The sequence below is a fragment of the Monopterus albus genome, unplaced genomic scaffold (genome assembly GCF_001952655.1).
Source record: "Monopterus albus unplaced genomic scaffold, M_albus_1.0 scaffold51.1, whole genome shotgun sequence".
Lineage (NCBI taxonomy): Eukaryota > Metazoa > Chordata > Actinopteri > Synbranchiformes > Synbranchidae > Monopterus > Monopterus albus.
In genome coordinates this window covers 4188860-4202900 of record NW_018127931.1, presented here as the reverse complement: position 1 = coordinate 4202900, position 14041 = coordinate 4188860, and the positions used below count along the sequence as shown (strand labels likewise).

Below are 14041 nucleotides of genomic sequence, written 5' to 3'. Positions count from 1 at the left end.
AACTGTGGAAGCAAATGGATTCACAGAAGATGCACAGTGAGCTGCAGAGTGACAGGAGTGCCGACCAACTGCCACATTGACTCCTATGTAAACGGTATTAGGCGGGTGGTCATACTGTTATGCCTGATAGGTGTATATATCCTGTTATTCTGTGGCTGCTGGATGTGCAAATGCTAAGAAACATTTACTAACTGCAGTTTCATGAGAACTTAAAACATGTGCTTCTGCTACCTCCAGGTGGCCAACAGCCAGCTAATGCAGGTTGCCCTTTCATTTTGGTCTTTGATAATACATTATGCAACTTCATTAAATGCACTTTGTGAACTCTTGTCATCACTCAACCGATCTTTATTCATTCAATTTTAACACATTATACATTTAACTTAAAAGTTAAGACAAAACCTAAGAAAATTAAGTTTTTAGCTGTAGGCATTAAATGTCAAAATATCTTACATTACAAACTGACCTTACTCTTAAGAAGACATCTGCCTATTGTGGTCGATTTTTTTCCTCTCTAAAAAGTCACAAAACCAGGAGGTTCAGCTCAGCTTAGCTACATAAAATATAGACTGACAGGCCTAAAGGTCAAGTACAAGGTTTCACCAGTTGTCTCAGTGCATTGTAAAAGTTGTGTGAAACCCTGAGAGACATCCTGACACACAGGTGACAGATTCACACAACAGATAATCAGCACTGCTAACACCAAGAACAATTAAATATAACAAAATCTAGTGTGCAAAGTACAAAAAGATGACCAGATTGCCAAGTTTGGTCCAATCAGGAGTTAAAACGCCTGATCTGTCAGAGTGACTGCAGAGAAGGACTGATTTTTCTTATTTTATGTGAAAGCTAAAAAGAACTGTACAAAATTACTTTGCAGGTCATAAAAACTGACATTCTTACTGACCTACATGACCTCATTATGACTGTTCATAGTAGCCCATTCTAGGGACAAATGACACATTTAGAGTTTGGCCTACAACATAAAACATTCAATGTTTCAGAGAGTCCAGTGCAGTTTATGTTTTAACTCAAGGTTTATTAGTCTGGCCTATGTGTTTAGTTTAAGACCAAACTATTACACAGCAAATTTTCAGAAGGCATGTCAACATGGAAATCTCAACTAAATACTGCACTGGTGTTAACCTTCAAATTGTCCTCGGAGAAAATGTTTCACTGTGTAAATCATTAGAAGTTAGTGCAAATGGTGGAACTGAGACAAAGCAGCAGACACCATAAAAGCAACAACAGCCACGTTTCAGTTATTAAACATAGATATTCAAACATAATTCTTCTCAAGCAGTTTTACTGATTGTTAAAATGTCATTTAAGTGTTTAACAGAAGTGGCGTTGTCAAGAAAGAAAAAAAAGTCAGTTTTTGTAGAAAGAAAGAAAGAAAAAACACTTAAAATTTGACCCTAAGAATGTCCGTGGAAGAAAATCCCTCTTGGTGTCATTTACACTGCCAGCTGCTCTGAGGTCAAATCCATGCACCAGTCGTGAAGAACAACATGAAGCAGCAACAGCTCCTTGATCCTCCACGACAGGGATCTTGTCCTCTTTGCATCTGAGCTTTACAGGAGCAGAGGTGTGTGTTCTCCTGCTGGCTCCCTGCGCTTTGTCAGCTGCTGCACTCGGGCCAGCAAACGGCTGGGAAGTGAGGGGAAGTGGTGGCTTGGGTCCAGAATGTTGGTCCTGCGGCGCTCTCGTTCCTGCACCCACAGAAGGTATGGACTAGGAGGGAAGACTGGCCGAGAATGCTCGCGGTACAGCTGCAGGACAATACCGCTGACAGCGAGCACCACCCACACGGAGATCATGATGTAATCTAGTTGAAGGACATGATTGGGACCAACCATCAATCATCTGAATTACTGAGGTGAACATTTTCATTTTGATTTCAGCTGTGAACTCACCAATGGTTTGGAAAGGCACATCAGTGAACACTGCACTGAAGCTGTTGTTGAGGAAGCGTTTGAGGATGTTCATGGTGATGTAAGACAGGCTGGTGTAAATGTAGGCGTTGACGGCCAAAACGACAGCATAAGCGCCAACAATGCCACACGCGGTGATGTTACCCTAAAACCCAGAAACAGTTCAATTCAATTAAAATTTTATTTGTGCAGGGCCCAATCACAAGTCATCATCTCAGGACCCTTTACAAAGTAAGCTTCAGACCTTATTATTATCGCTATCATTATAGAGGAAAACCAAACAAATCCCCCTTGATACCTTTCATTACTCTTAAATGCAGAATTAAGTATTTAGTTGGTTGTAAAGTATCACTGCTGAAGCACAACAAAATAGCTTACAAGTGTAAACAACTATCTGTAATTAGTTTTCTTGTCTCCAGTCTTTACGCTAAACTAATCTTAACATACAGAGATGAGAATGGTATCAATTTAACAACAGAAACATGATACAATGTATACAGTACTGTATATGTGCATTGTGATTGTGTTTGGGTCAGTAGAATTCATCCCCAAACCTTTAAACATACATGTATGGTTCTTTTGGGCCAAATTAGATAAAGTCACTGTTTGTTGTGACTAAACTGTGACACAAAACCTTTAAGGGATAAACCATCCTTTAAACAGCTTAGCTTAGTCCCTATGACAGTGTCATTCTTAATATGACCACTAGATGGTGCCAAGTTGAATGACAAATCTTTCACACTGTGTAATGAGTGGAAGTGTTAAATCCATTACCTCTCTGGGACAACGCACAAAGAAGAGTAAAACTATGACCATGAAGCAGCAGAATGTTACCCAGAAAACCACATCTGAATGCCTGAGCACATCAAGGTCACCTGGAGAAACACATGTCACAGTGCACAAAAGCCAGTGAGGGTTGACTTCTGACTGGTGTAGTGTCAGGGCTTCACATTGCATGTTTTTCCTACCGAAAGGAGTGAAGAGGACAGTAGAAGCGACAAGGAACCCGAGCAACAGGCCGACAACAATGACACAGGCTATGACTATACCAAAACGCCACCAACTCATCACCATGATGACTCCGCCCACCATACCAATCACTGCCGACACAGCCAGACGTACTGCAAGGAAATGGAAACAAACAACTGTTTTTTGGTTTTGACATCACAGTCATGTTCTAGTTCCACCCATTTGTGGCTTTATTCATGTGAAGAGACTCCAAGGTGTACAAATGTGCGAAAAACTCACTGTCATAATCCAGCTGTGTGGTCCTGGTGATGAGCACAAAGAAGAAAAATGCTGCAAAGCTAAATCCCATGAAAAACAGCTCTGTGTGACAAAAGAGAAAACAGAGGGAGAGAGGTAAGGACAGAAACAAGATAACTTTAGATATTACACATTCATTCAAACATCCAGCACAGATGTTTGAATGAATCTACTCAACATTAACAAAAACTAAGAAAAATATTTGTTGACAAAACCTTTTACATTTTTCTGCAACAAAAAAAAAAGTAAGCAATAACGTGAAAGGCGGGAAACTGGACATGAAGTAACTTAACATCCTACTGCATCTTTGGAGTCCTAATCAGTAAAACAATTTCCTTCACCAGCCAAAATATCTCCTGTTCAAGAGTTGAATTAGCTGCTTGATGTGCTTCACTACCATCTTACATTCAGTAATGTTCTGTCTCTGGCATTAGCATTTCCTGGAAGAAACAGATTTATGAATCACATTCATTTACAATCCATAGAATTATGCACAAAAACCACTGGGTCACACTAGTAAAATGTAGCAGAACACAATATGAAATGAAACCCTGTGGATGTAGATGTAACAATAACCTTCCTGTCAGTCAGATATACAATCACAGCCAAAAATACTGGCACCCCTGCATTTCTGTCAAATAACGTACCACTTCTCCCAGAAAACTGTAGCAATCACAAATTCTTATGTATGATTTAGGGTCACCTCTCTAGCTGAACCCAGTGAAGAGGATTTTAACACAAATGTGAGTCCAACTTCTGCAGAGCAGAGGGACACTGTGTGAATAAAACAGCAGTATGCAGACAAACCTCAGAATAGACAGGAACAACATGTAACCATGGTAAATGTACAGAACCAGGATGAAGAAGATATACGTAGCCCAAAATAAACATTAAAAATGCACGTTTCAAAAAAAGACAAATACTACACTAAAATGTATTTAGTTTTTATTGAATAAAAGTAACAAAAACAAATATTTGACGAAAACTAATACGCATTTTTGATCAAAAGAATGAAATCAAATTCAGGTGCCAAAATTAACACTACTACTCAAACATCATTAATGTACCTAAACATTCAGCTGCTGGAGCTGCATGAAACCACATGGTCCAGAATAAAGCAGGAGACACACTGGATAAAACTCCACTAACAATATCATTTGCCGATTTATCACAGTGGCAGGTCACAGTCACAGGCAGAGATTGGAATAATCACATTTCTGTATAACACGTGAAGGAGACCACTGACGCGTTTTATGCTCAATTTGTGGAAAAGAGATCAGTTAGAACGTCCCACACAGCTCAGTGTTTCCCATACATTGATTTGTTTGTGGTGGACCGTGACAATATCAACACTGACCGCCACATATTGATTTAAAATCGGTTAAATCTTATTTCAATATACTGCCATGTGTAGCACATGTATTCCCTCAGTCCCTCCCTGAGCCGCTCTATTTCTCTCTCACACACAAATACATGTACATGACAACCATGACGGACCGTCTCTGAACTGCTCTGCCTTTCCATGTTTGTTTGTTTGTTTTTTCAACACAACGCTGGCAATTGTGGAGATCCAACTCTTCTAATAGTATTGTCTCATCAGCCCAATGACCACGTATTGTCTCATCTTGTGAGCTATGTGTATCGTCACACCCCTAAATGCACGTGACCCTGCTGTTCACCCAACAGACACAACTGTTCAAAGTTGTTTTCTCAGACTCAAGCATGAAGAAACTGCTTGATTCTTGGACTTCAAATGACTTCTCAGTAGGAAAACAATAGTCCTGGACCTCATAATCATAAATATATGTATGGGAACCATGATGGAACCAGAAACTATGCAGAACAAGAGAAAGTAACTACATGACATCACATTAAGCAATGTGAAACTACTCACCACTTTGGAAGAATCGATGCCCAAGGAAGCAGACAAACAGGCCTGCTAAGCCAGTGGTAGTGAAAAACACTTTGGTAGATATCTTCCCTGAAAAACAACAACAAAAACAATACATGAGAAAAAAAGAAGAAATTCAAAAAAATTCAACAATACCAGCAATGTAATAAACCAATCAGGCCTAGAGAGCTATCTGACTGGTACAGGAGTTCACCAAGTGTTTGACAGCCATCCACAGTGGAAGCAAAGCTGCAGGCATAGGTGTGGACAGGGACATAGGAGGCATAGCTGTTCAACAGTGGATCTCTGACAATGACAGAGTAGATGACGCCCTGACCGGGGATGGAGTTGAACACTGCCATGCTCATATCTGACGATGACAGCGTCATGATCTGCAGGGAGACAGAGAGATGAAAGGTTCTCCAGCTGCATGCCACCTGTCATGGCTTGTATTATTCAAGCTAAACTAGAATTTTAAACAGCTAAGAACTGCAACATAAGCACTTCAAAAAAAACTTTTCCCAGGTAAATCAGTATGTTTGTGTTGCTCACCCGTTTCCCGTTCTCCATCACAGCCTGGGTGTTGGCCATGACCTGAATTCCAGTGAACAGGCTACGCTCTGATAGGTCATTCTCAGGCAGAAAGTACCGATAGATGTCATACTGCAGCCGCCAGCGTGTGCTGCTCTCCGTCGACTGATCACAGGCTGGTGGAGCTTCACCTCTGCCAGAGAGCAGGGACAGTCAGTCTTTGAAGTTAGCTTCAATTTTGGACATCCGGGCATTTAGTTGAGGCCCTTCTCCAGCAGGTAGTCCTGCTCATGTTTTTTTTTTTTTTTTTTAACTGAGCAAGATGAAAATCACCATAACCCAGAGACTTCTTCACTTTGTTCAATAAATGTCACCATTTCTGATGGAAACCAACTTTATCGATATGAATGGTTAAATGCCATTTAACCAACAGAGAGAAAGAGCAACAGAGTGGGTGAGTGTGAGAGAACGAGCACGAGGATACTAAAACTGAAACCTGATATGGTTTGGTACTTGTGCCATTTTGTGTATTTCAGTGGTTCATTAGCATTGTGGCAAATGCAATCACGTGTTAGAGTCTGTGATGGCAGTCTCGTATGAATGGACTGCATTCAGTAGACCTGCTGCATATGTGCATCTACTGCAGGGGCTGCAGGGTCAGGACTGTAGGTTCACCTTTCTCTTTGAGAAACAGACAGTGTCCATAAACAACATGCTTAAAAAAAACAAAAAACAAAACAAAACTTGCACATTTTTCCTGCTTCCAACACCAACTTTGAGGACTGAATGTTCACTTGCTGCCTAATATACCCCACACACTGACAGGTGCCATTGTAACAGATAGTCAGTGTTATTCACTTCACCTGCCAGTGGTCATAATGTTATGGCTGATTGCTGTAAGTACACATACTCAAATCCCAGCTATAATTCGTATGTGCTATGCAAAGGTAACTCCCCTGTGGGAATTGGAGGCTGGTCCCCACAATTTAGTTTGTTGAATTTTATGAAATCGATGGGGTGTAAGGTTAGAGCAAGTGTAGGCTTTGGTTAAGTGTTGGGTGTTAGGGTTATGGTTAGGCAAGCAGAAGTTCTGGTTAAGGTTAGGGTAAGTCTCCTGGAAATGAATGTAGGTCTATGTAGGGACCTGGTAAGTGACAAAAACAAGGATATGTGTGTGTGTGTGTGTGTGAGACAGAGAGAGCATGAGAGCATTTCAAAGCAAATAAACAGTGAGGTGGTTTGATGGCACGTCCTGGCAGATGCGCTGTGTGTGCAGAGTTGTTGCTGCCCACAGCCAAACAGACTGAACACAAAGGTGAGCAGAGGTTGACACTAAGTCTTGTGTTACCTCTCATATCCTAGGTTTGCTGGTGCAAAACGGATCATGGTCTCATAGAGATTGTAGTGAACATAGACATTTGGGTCGATGTCCAGGGTGGACTCCATGTTACAAGCGCCTGGGACAGGGTCTAAAACATGAAACAGATTTATCATTAGAAATTTTACCAAGTATGAATGGAAGACTACACTAAACAAGCCCTTGAGGCTAAGTGGCTGTGCTGTAAGAGTGTTTCAACACACCAGGAAGGATGCTGAGTCACCATACACAATCAATGCCAGTACTCATGGTCTGCATGAACTTCCTCAAGTCAAAATCAACTGAGAATTACTTCAGTGTTTTATGTATAGGGCTTTACACAAAGAGATTTCATGAACACCACCATGCAACTTCCTTGTTTTTAACTTCTCATGCAAGACTCAAGTTAAGGTGCACACTGAGGTTTTTTTTTTTTTTAATGGCCCAACATAAACATCCAGAGGAGTGTTTAAGAGTTACCAGTGCTGGAGAATGGAAGGGTGACTGCAGTGCCTGCCACAGTGTCAGCACCAGGAGAGGATATGAACAAGGAGAGGGATGTCTGGCCTGGCTGGAGAGCTGACAGGAGCCCCAAGTCCACTGCTGTCAGAGACAGACCCAGGCCTGGTGTCTGAACCACACAAAAGTGGCATTTAGTAAGCAGATGCAAGAACCATACACACAGCACATCAAGTTGTGCTTTGAGCTAAATGCTAATGCTATCATGGCAACATTTTCACAGTGAACAAGCTGGCATGCTGATATTTACCATGTTCTCTTTAGTCTGGTGTGTTAGCATGGTAACATATGCTACTTAGTGCAACAATAATGCAGAGCTGAGGCTGATAGAAATGTCATTAGTTTTACAGGTACTGGACAAAATTTTGACCTAATGAGGAAAACTGAGAGAATCACCAAAGTTTATACTGTAATGACTATAGAAACATCACAGCACACTTGGTTCTTTGTTTCAAGGATTCCTGTGTTGCTAGCATACAGTTCATGTCACCTGTTAAGGATTAAGTCATCACAGTCTACACTTTTAAGAACATGACTGCAGTCATTCACTAGAAATGACAAAATATGTTCAGTCGTTTTTTTTGCACAAACTGTGTTGCTAAACAAGTCATGCAATGAAACTGAATGAATTCTTTTGTCAGAGCAGCTGTCAAGTTCCAATAATATTGATAAGGATAAGTTAATTTTAACTGCCTTATATGCTACAATTTGAATGACTTCACATGCTTGGCAACAATAAAGCACTCTATGCACCTAGAATGACTCTCAGCACAAGGCTCCTACAATAACTCCATTGTTCCACTGTGTAACACTGGTCTTGTTCAGAGAGTGCTGGTGTGGACAGAGATATTCAATTTGATGTAGTGGAAATTTGTCTAATAAGCCATAAGGGCACTTGAACGTCAAACTAGTACAATCACAATTATATAAAAAGGGTTTACAGCTTAACCAATCAAAAGCAAGCACCACAGTGACTCAACCTAGCATATCAGGGCTCCAGACTAACATTTCATACTGGTGGCACCGAGTCTCTCAGGTGGTGGCACCACCTGTTTTTCGGCATAATGTAAAAGAATATGTATTTTTCACATATTCTTTTAAGTAACCTTACCATCCAACATACATAGCCTGTATGTATAATGAATTTCAGGGAGAGGGAGACTTATGACACACAATAAATGGGAAAATCACATCTAGAACAAGTTTCCACCTCTTTTTATGTAGTCACTGTAGTGCTAGGAGTCAACATGATGATGATTAGCCTGTTATATTTTAGTTTGTAGCTTGTTTTCTTGATGTCTGTGTTAGACTTCAATCACACTCTCACTCACCTTCAAGTGCCAGCTCATTTTTAGGCTGCCTTATATGCAGATCAAACACTTAAGTTACACATATGCAACTTAAGTGTTTGATCTGTTCCCCCACGCCATACCGTTCAATCCACACTGACACCGAGGTCTGTGCAGCATCTCTCGTCATAAGAACTGTCAGCAGGAGGAAAGTATGGCCCTCACTGACAGTAGTGACACCAGGAGCCTGATCCACTGTGTTTAACACAAATATTCTAACAGACAATCTGCCTGATTTGAGCATCTATTTGTGGTGATTGCACTTCAAATGCTCCAAAGGAAAAAAAACAGACACAAAGCATAAAAAAGGGGTCCAGGGATGACGCACGTGTCTGAATCAGTGTGGACTGACAATTTGATAGACTGGGCGAGTGACAAACTTGCAGATAAGTGTTGCAATGACAGTATCACGGAGACCGTGACATCTGCCCACCATTTCTACAGTGAGAACATTCATTTGTGCATAACCTGTTTATTTTGCAGTTGCACCCAGTGCAACCTTTGAAAAAACATTCAGTCTCAGCGTAAACAAATTTGGCTGCAAAATGCAACAGATCACTTGCAGTCTGGAGCCCTGTATATGCTGAAAGCAATTACATTTCCATTTTAAACATGCTGGACTCTATCTGTTAGATTGTTCCTAACATAAAAAATTCCTCTGGTGTACAGAAATCTATTATTTTTACACTTGTGCTTTGTGGAAATAACCAGAACAAGAAATGGTCTGACAAGCAGTAGTAACCTTGGTGGCCAATAAAATAAACAAAAATAAAAAACTGTGGTTTACCACTTTAATGAAAAAGGAAACTAGTGAAATGAAGATAATACTATAAAGGAAACGAAATTGTGCAATGTGCACATTCACTCTTTAATAACCTACTTCCTGTTTTTCTCAGTGAATATTTGGTCATTTGAATGCTACTGATCAGCTCAAGTTGTATTTTTTTTTTTGATTGCCACTGTGTCTTTGATCATAGGGGTTTGTTTTCTTTTCTCTTATTTCTGGAGGCTTCCATCACCAGGAAAAACAAAGCTAAACTAAATTAGGCGACATGCTGGTCTGTGCTGCTTGGACCCAAACCAAGCTTTCCCCCTGAGACTTCTGGGAGCGAGGCCACAAGGTTTTCCCAGAGGGCCACCCTGACTACCACCCATGACCAGTGGACTGTACATCAGCTGACTGCCACTTTTCTCAGTATGGATCAGACGACCTCACTCACAAAGCCTCATTCATTAATCTGTGGTAGAACCAACTCCCTGCTAAGGCATACCTTCAGTTACACTGTTTAATTAGCATTTTTACTGTTTCAAGAAAATATTTGCTGCTTTAATTTCTACCGAGACTCAATGAGCATTCATATGCTTAACTGACTTTAATGCCTCTACCGTACACATGTTCAGAAGTCACAGTGTAAAGTCATATTCAGTGCAATCCATTAAAAGTAAAAAACAAACAAAAACATGCATTTTGATGGACGTAGATAAACAAACATGAAGAAAACACTGTGTTAAGTGCCTACACTAATTAGCTGGTCATAACACACCCACATTAGGATCACAACATCCCATGTTTTATCAGCTGTCACCACCAATTAAACGCTGTCAGACTAGAGGCCCTCCTCTCAAACTGTGAGGCAACTTGACACTTTCTCACCCTGGTGTAGGAGAGCGTGGCATTGTGGTGATGCGTGTGGAACTGCAGCGTGATGAAAGCAACCTCTGAAGGGATCCTGGACACCACGGCCTGCACGCTCTCATTCTCTGAGATGCTCACGTTCTGGAACGTTCCCAGCAGGAAAACCACAAAGTCTGTGACAGAGATGGAAATGATGAATTAATTCCCATAAATCACTTGACTGCATTATAGTAGACGGATTGTAGTGTGTAGCACATAAAGCAAAAAATAAATAAATTATTTTCCATTGTTTCTCTGCATACATTCTTATTGGAATCTCTAATATTAAGACATGAGAGTACCCTAAAACACTGTCTTAAACTGTGCACCATTATCTTAGGAATGCCTTGAGGGAACTCCTTCAGATTTGGCACAAACATTCAATTGGATTCAAGGATGAACTGATTAGATTTTCTGTCCTATTCTTGTGAATGTGATATTTCAGGTACACCTTGAGGCGATTTCTTCAAATTTGGCACAAACGTCCACTTGGAGTCAAGAATCTTTCAAAGTCTTCACTACATTGTAGCATATTCTATATGCATATTCTCATATTCTATGAGTGTGGACAAACATGCATGAAATGGCAACTTGGTTGTTTAGTGGAGGCATACAACTGCAAGACAGTGGTTTAGCTTAAGTTTAAAACTTTATATGGCATTGCAACACATGCAATGAAATTTAAAAGCCATCCTAACAGTGCCTCACCCATCCAATGACATAAACCTTATTTAACTATCAATAAATAAATAAGTAAAACAAGCTAAAACCCAAGCAGACATGTACACATACAATCTTACAGTAACCCCTCAATGCATAATGAGCATGTATTTCTTACTCGGTTGCAGCAGTTTTATCACTAAACACATGATCGACCGCCGCACTGCTCACCTCACAAATACACTAAATTACATTCTGAGTAGCACTTCGAATAAAAAAAAAATATATATATTTACTAAATCATGGTTATGAGGAAGCAAAGAGTTAAAAGGAGGTAGAAAATAGGAAAAGCAGGAAGGAAAATGTATTCCTTAGGGACAAATAGGAAAAGAGGTTTTTCATTAAAAATTCTTTTGACAGAGGAGCAAAAATTAAGATGGAACTTGAGACCTACACTCTTTGTCGATATGAATTATTATGCCTGTAACCTGTGTGGAAGTACAGTTTGTTTCCAAGTCTTTCTTAATGTTAATCTTATGCAACTTGTGCCAGGTCTGCTGCTTTGCATAGTCTGATATACACACAAAGGAGCTGCACGAGTAAAATGATATACTAAACTTACAAGGTGTTATAATGCTATAATTTATTTTATTTCATTTGGTTTTTTTACACAACCTCATCTAAAAATAAATGGGGAAGACACTGAATTCTTATGTGACTGTACTTTAGACTTTCCCCCAAGGCCAGACCCTTGTTATGGGAAACTGCACTGAGAGCTGCCTACAGCTGACAAACTTGGCATCTTTCATGCACACTCTTATTACAACCTCTCACTGGAGGGAAAACATCTAGATGAGAGCAGGAGAATCTTACAAGCACCTAAACCACAAACTAAAAGACAAATGATGGTATGAACTTCCTGATCTGACATAGGAAGTACATCCTCTGCTGCGCCTTTTTAATAATAGCACTTAGGTATGATAAATCTTTGCTGGAGCTGGATTTCCAACTATGCAGTTATTACAGCTCCATTAATGGCGCTAATCTATGACGTTCTGTTAGCAGCAGCAGATCGGATCACCTGGACACAGGAAGCAGAAAAAGCTTTCACACAGATTAAACAACTGCTAGTAACTTCTGCCACGCTAGGATTTCCAAACTATTCTAAACCCTTTGTTCAAACCGTTGACTGTAAGGGGGGGATATATGATGTCAGTCTTAATGCAGACTTATGGGGGAAAGAATAAACCCATAGCCTATTATTCAAGTTGATTGGACACTGTAGCTAGAGCCCTGCCACCTTGTGTGCAGGCTGACATAGCCGCATCTATGGCAGTACAGGCATCAGCCTCCATTGTATTGTTTCATCCTCTAACACCAAAAGTGCCCCACGCAGTAGCAGTAATACTGTTGCAAGATAAAATCTCCTATTTGTCACCATCCAGACATCTCTCATGGATGACTGTCACTATCACACCCACACCTAACCATTGAGAGATGCACAACATTGAACCCAGCCACATTCATACCCATAGCATCAGATGGGACACCTCATGACTGCTTATCAGAAATAGCAGAGAAAGTGCTCCCTAGGCTGGATTTAACTAATGTACCCTATGACGATGCAGACATGCGTACTATGTTTGTAGATGGGTCAAGTAAGAAAAACCCAGATGGAACAAATGCAACAGGGTTTGCTGTAGTAACACGTGACGCCATACTGACAGCAAACGCCCTACTAAAACACTACTCCGCCCAAGCAGCAGAGTTAGTGGCATTTACAGAGGCGTGGAAATTAGCTGAAGGGAAAATAGCCAATATTTACACCAATAGTCAATATGCGTTTTCAACAGTGCATGTTTTGCACAACAATAGAAAAACCGAGGCATGGTGATGTCCACAGGGAAACCAATTAACCACAGAGATCTCAGTTTAATTCTCTTAGATGCTATACAGTTACCAAAAAAAGTAGCAATCTGTAAGTACGCAGCACACACTAAAGGAACAGATCCCATATCACAAGGTAACCATAAAGCTGATGAGGAAGCTAAGAAAGCATCACAAACAAAAAAAATGACAGTGGACAACCCATCTCAATTAAGGCATCTTAATTATGTCAACTGTAGGAATAGTTGTAATCTTATTACTTTCCTGGCTCTTCGCTGAAGCACCATAAATAGAGACAAAGTTGAGAAATAAAATATACCTTGAAATTCGTGACCCTATGCCTGTGATGGAGGGCAAAAAAAAAGGCGATACCATAGTGGCAAAAATTGACCTGTGTAACCTTATACAATGTTATGGAGACCCAAAACAGTACATTTGGGCAGACAAGTATATCTGTACTCAGGATGATGGAAGTGGTATGTATGGGGATAGTATCATATACTGTCCCATGTGGCACTTTGTAATATCCAACACCGGACCCTTACACTGGGGATATAATCCCACTTCCCCACAGAAGAATCATCCAACTATAGTTAAAGGCAACAGCGGCCCTCAAGATTGTACATTTAACAGCTGTAGCCCCTTCTCACAACTCTAAAAGATGCCAGACCATCTGATAGTGGCATATATCCCCTAGGCGTATATCTGAGAGGAAGCGACCCAATAGGGGCCTTCTGCATAAAAATTACCAAAGCAGAGATAAAATCTCCTCCTTTAGGTAGTTTTCACAGTACTAATGCACTGCTAGTGGATGAGGGAGTAGAATACCTGAAAGACCTTACTATACAGGATGTAATGGCCAGGAGATGTTGATAAAAATGAATGGTTTGAGTAGATGATGTTTACTGCACAACAAAGTAATGTTAGTAATTGTATAATGTGTTCTACTGCTAGACCTCAATTAAGAACCGC

At 40.4% G+C, this 14041-nt stretch overlaps 1 protein-coding gene across 1 annotated transcript in view; it reads right to left on the bottom strand.

Moving 5' to 3' along the window:
* Nucleotides 1-330: 330 nt before the first annotated feature.
* Nucleotides 331-14041, bottom strand: part of tm7sf3 (transmembrane 7 superfamily member 3) — a 19369-nt gene continuing 5658 nt past the window's right edge. Inside the window, exons 3-13 of the mRNA XM_020601531.1 lie at nt 10502-10656; nt 7460-7610; nt 6971-7091; nt 5644-5815; nt 5306-5483; nt 5095-5181; nt 3183-3263; nt 2903-3055; nt 2709-2809; nt 1917-2079; nt 331-1828 (exon numbers count right to left, since the gene is read on the bottom strand). Coding sequence (XP_020457187.1) covers nt 1575-1828; nt 1917-2079; nt 2709-2809; nt 2903-3055; nt 3183-3263; nt 5095-5181; nt 5306-5483; nt 5644-5815; nt 6971-7091; nt 7460-7610; nt 10502-10656 — 1616 coding nt within the window. The 3' untranslated portion in view covers nt 331-1574. The remainder of the gene's footprint in view (nt 1829-1916; nt 2080-2708; nt 2810-2902; nt 3056-3182; nt 3264-5094; nt 5182-5305; nt 5484-5643; nt 5816-6970; nt 7092-7459; nt 7611-10501; nt 10657-14041) is intronic.